Source organism: Nicotiana tabacum, chromosome 7 (genome assembly GCF_000715075.1).
Source record: "Nicotiana tabacum cultivar K326 chromosome 7, ASM71507v2, whole genome shotgun sequence".
Lineage (NCBI taxonomy): Eukaryota > Viridiplantae > Streptophyta > Magnoliopsida > Solanales > Solanaceae > Nicotiana > Nicotiana tabacum.
Genome location: NC_134086.1, coordinates 10506390 through 10510958, shown reverse-complemented (window position 1 = coordinate 10510958; position 4569 = coordinate 10506390). Strand labels below are relative to the sequence as shown.

Below are 4569 nucleotides of genomic sequence, written 5' to 3'. Positions count from 1 at the left end.
TTAAAAAAATTGGAGCATGTAAGATGCTCAACGCTACTAAAATTGCTCTATTGTTGAGCTATTACTGTAGTTTCCAATTTTTATTGGGCAAAATACATAAAGACTCCGTTAAACTTGTCCAAAATACATGTTTGAACACTTAACTAAACAGGTGTTCTCTATCAGAGATAAGCTAAGTTACACCGCCATCCCTTTGCATACAGGAGAAAGAGTTGCTGTTTTGAAAGAGACAGATCTAAGATGCCCACTAGGCTCTCCTATATCTACGTCATGTTATCTAGTTCCTAAATTAGTTTTGCTTAAATTTATCCATCGTGTACTAGATTACTTCTGAATCACACCACTTATCAAAAAAAAAATGTCTGAATCACACCAATTTCAGTAAGACCATCTCCTTTGGAAAGAAAAAGAAAAAAGTATGACAAATCTGTAAGTTCTCAAACTCAATTATTTTAATTTATCACCCATGTGCTAAGTAGCTGCTGAAACTGTTTGACCAGAAAGTGTAAATCTTCGGTTAAACTAATTAAATATTTTGGGATGTCCCAAAATAGAAAGACCATCACATTAAAACAGAGGAGTAACAACAAGGACAAGTTAGTTGGGAGAGAGTGCATAAGAAGAGTGAACCACACACGATGAACACTTTTTCCTTTCTTTTCCAGCTCAGTGTCACAGAGTTTTCTCTAGTCAAACAAAGATCATCAAAATAAACAACATGTTATTCTTTGTTAGTCAAACAACATATTCCTTTCTATACAGATGGCATGTGAGACTTCTGCATAGACCATCCGAAATATTTTTGCCCTCTGAGTTCTCTCTTTGGCATTCTGTAGAATCCATTGTAAGTGTTGCTCCCAGGTTGTTGTCACTCTATAATCCTGTTTCATCCAGCATCCAATTTTGCTCCATATGTTCTGAGCAAAGACACACCTAACAAACAAATGTTCTCTGCTTTCCTCATGTTCATGACACAGTATGCAGATATTGATGTTTACTTCCTTTGTCCCACATTTTCTATACTATAGCTATACTGTTTTGGATTACTCCAGTTGATGTCCACTTTCATACAATTCTATACTTTCTTAGTATCTTACACAAAAAAAAAGGTACATCATTTTTTTTGATGACCAAAAATACATCTGGGGCCGATCCTTTGTACCAACCGCAGTCTTCGAAATTCGGTGGATAATTGGCCCGCCCCTCTACCCTTCTCCTCTTAAATACCAGGCTTTGCTTTGCATGGTGTAGGGGCTTGAACCTGTGACCTAAGACACAAATCCGCTACCCTTTGCCACTTGAGCTAGGCCCTGGGGGCCAAAAAAAAAAAAAAAAAAGGTATCATTCATCCAACTTATTCATCAAAGAAAGTTAAACTTTTCGAAAAGTTAAAGTTTTCTCCAATTTTTTGACCAGTACTTGCTTAATTACGATAAAACTTCACTCTCGCCTTAATACCTGTGCCTAGTCATATTAAGACCCTGAAATTGGGACAGACTTAGAGAACACGACTTTGAGGTCAATTTGAATCATTTAGTATTTGTTCTTTTGCAGGTTGTAACTCGTGAAGCAATATTTGATGGTGCAACAGACTCTAGCTTTGTAGCTTCAGTGGTCAACTGGGCTCTTCCATATGCTCAACGCTATATTTATAGTGTTCATCCAGACAAGTATTTGCAGCTCAGCCGGTCTGGATTTCACATCTTGAAATACCTACAGATTGTTGTTGTAGAAAAGTTGTTCTACAGGAATGTTATAAAAAAGCTCTCACATAGCATCGAAGAAACGGTTTGAATGCAATTGTCTTCTAGAGGTATTCTAATCATGACAGCATATATGGGTTCTTATATCCATATTGTGTTACATACATGAGATGTTTTTGGAAAAGCCATGTGTTATTTGAAACCTCATTGAACTCTTATGAAAAAGGATTATCTAATGGTCAGATAATCAGATTGAATAAATATGTAAGACCACTCCTATGTAGACCAAGACCGTAGCACTTCTACATAGTGATGTACAAATCTTGAGTTATGTCTATTGTCTCGTTTGTGTTTTTTGCTTTTCTTCCCTTTCAATTTCCGGATCTTTTTAGTCTGAATATTTCATAAACTTACAATGCATGTTTGTTAGATATGGGTTTTCCCTTTCCCAGTTGTTCATGGAAATCTAACATTATTAAGAATGTGTAGATAACACTTACTTTTCGGATGTCTACTTGTAGTTCTGCCCAAATCTTTATTAGTTGAAATCTTATTCCTCATAAAAACAAAAGTATGTATAGATAATTTGTTTTTTTTTACTCTTTGACAGGGAAACATCTTGTATGCCACTCAAGAATCAGATTCTCACTCAATATTCATGGAGATTTCTCGTCTGTTTTCTTCTGGAACTCCCGACTTGCACTTGGCAAACTTTCTTCATATGATCACAACTATGGCAGAATCAGGTTCCAATGAGGAGCAAACTGAGTTTTTCATTTTGAATAGCCAGAAAATGCCTAAGCTTCCTGCAGGAGAATCTGTTTGGTCACTTGCAATTGTTCCATTGTCAGCAGATAGTGAGACAGGGATGATGAGCTCTTCTAGAACAATTGATGAGAAAAACCCTGTGAAAATCAAGAAGAGACCAGGAATCATCTCAAACTGGCCACCTACGGACTGGAAAAGTGCTCCTGGTTTTCGACGCTCTAGTGTGTGTGTTGCGAAGTCAGAGGCAGCGCGTGGCATACAATCTAAAGAGGAGACAGTGGAAGAAATTGTAATCAAAATACGCGAGCTGCCTCCAACTGAGATGACTTGTGTGGAGAATGCGGACAACGGTCCAGCAGCAGATGCAGTTGTAGTAGGTTCACAAGATGCTGATCATCTATGTAATGTGCTCGTACCTATTACTATGAAGGAGGCATTCGATTCTTCTCATCCCATGACTGAACCACAAGACGTGAATTATAGTTCATCTGATGTGACAGAAAGAGATCAGCTGTATGTAGGCACAACTGATGCTCAATGGGAAACTGTCAGGCTTGGAACCAACGAAACGGGGCTTCCCTATGACCTTGTTGTGGGAGATGACGAATACATAGAAGAAAGGCAACTAGAATGATGGGAAAGGATTGGTTTCAATTAGCTTGAGGGAATGGCAGTTTGCAGTTAAGAAAGGTGAATCTTTTAGTGTTGCCCATGCTGTATTATTGCCCAATAATTCAGCAGCAGTGACAGTATACAAAAACCCACTCAGACTTTGTCAGCTTGATAAACTTCAGTTAGCTCTCACAATATCCAAATGATGATATACTCTTTAAGATGTATATTAGAATGATACACTAATTTCTGTTACTTCATACCATCATACAAGAACTCAATCATCTGGACTAAAGTTTTAGCAGATGATAGAGAATAAGAAATTGTCCAGGCTTGCATCATTCAGTTGCCGGCTGAGCAGCAAGTCATTATCAAAGTGTTGCATTAAAGAATTTACGTTAAATATCTATATTGCTTGGACTCTCCGAAAATATTAATGGGTGTGTGTCGGATCCTCCAAAAATAGTGAATTTTTGAAGGATTCAACACCGATTCGGCAGCTGTTTTGGAGAGTTCGCGCAACATAGTTAAATATTGACCTAACGTTGTTGGAGAAGCTTGAGCTGGAGAGCAGTTTCACCTCGGGGAACCAGTAATTTCAGCTAACTGCTTCGTTGTATACTATAAGTCTCATTTTAGAAATGATAGCAATGTATATGGAGATGTTCCTTGTATTTATTTTCTTGAGTATATCATTGTTGATTCAAGTAAAATTTGTATACTAGAAGGTGATAACAAATATAAATTGAGTTTATTATGAATCGTGCCTAGAAACTAGGCAAGCATTATTCTTATAAATTGTGGAATTTTGCAAGCTGTGCAATTTGTCCTTGTAATTAACAAGGTATGAAAGAATCAAATTTGGTGTATTATTCCACGTAGTGATACATATATATACATGTACATCAGGTACTAACTAAGGAAAGAAATTAAAAAAGATTCCTACAAATCTGTTATCTATATATGGGTTATGTACACTACCAAAAACAATTTATGTTCATTGTGTAAAGTGTCTAGGTTCATTCTGTAACACTCTCCATCAAGCTGGAGCATATATATTGATCATGCCCAGTTTGTTACAAAGGTAATCAACTCGAGTGCCATTCAATGCTTTAGTGAACAAATCAGCTAGCTGCTCTCTTGTCTTCACGTAGCCAGTGGAAATCAAGTTCTCCTGAATCTTCTCACGAATAAAATGACAGTCAACTTCAATATGTTTGGTTCTTTCATGATACACTGTATTTGAGGCAATATGGAGTGCAACTTGATTATCACACCAGAGTTTTAATGGAGTAGGATGCTTCAACCCAATTTCAGTTAAAAGGTGATGTATCCACATTAGCTCACATGTTGATTGTGCCATAGATCTATACTCGGATTCTGCACTGGACTTAGATACAATATTTTATTTCTTACTTCTCCATGATACCAAGTTTTCACCAACAAATACACAGTAACCAGTAGTAGATCTTCTATCAATCTTGGA

At 37.0% G+C, this 4569-nt stretch overlaps 1 protein-coding gene across 1 annotated transcript; it reads left to right on the top strand.

The window, feature by feature from the left end:
• The first annotated feature begins 567 nt into the window (after positions 1 to 567).
• Positions 568 to 3790, top strand: LOC107806936 (protein NO VEIN-like). Its single transcript, XM_016631211.2, has 2 exons — positions 568 to 1813; positions 2314 to 3790. Exon 2 carries the CDS (start codon positions 2362 to 2364, stop codon positions 3103 to 3105), a length of 744 nt encoding a protein of 247 aa, XP_016486697.1. The 5' UTR covers positions 568 to 1813; positions 2314 to 2361; the 3' UTR covers positions 3106 to 3790.
• The last annotated feature ends 779 nt before the right edge of the window (positions 3791 to 4569 follow it).

What these genes read in the sequence shown, in the direction of transcription:
- LOC107806936 (XM_016631211.2), top strand. Translation starts at nt 2,362, where the DNA reads ATGGAGATTTCTCGTCTGTTTTCTTCTGGAACTCCCGACTTGCACTTG.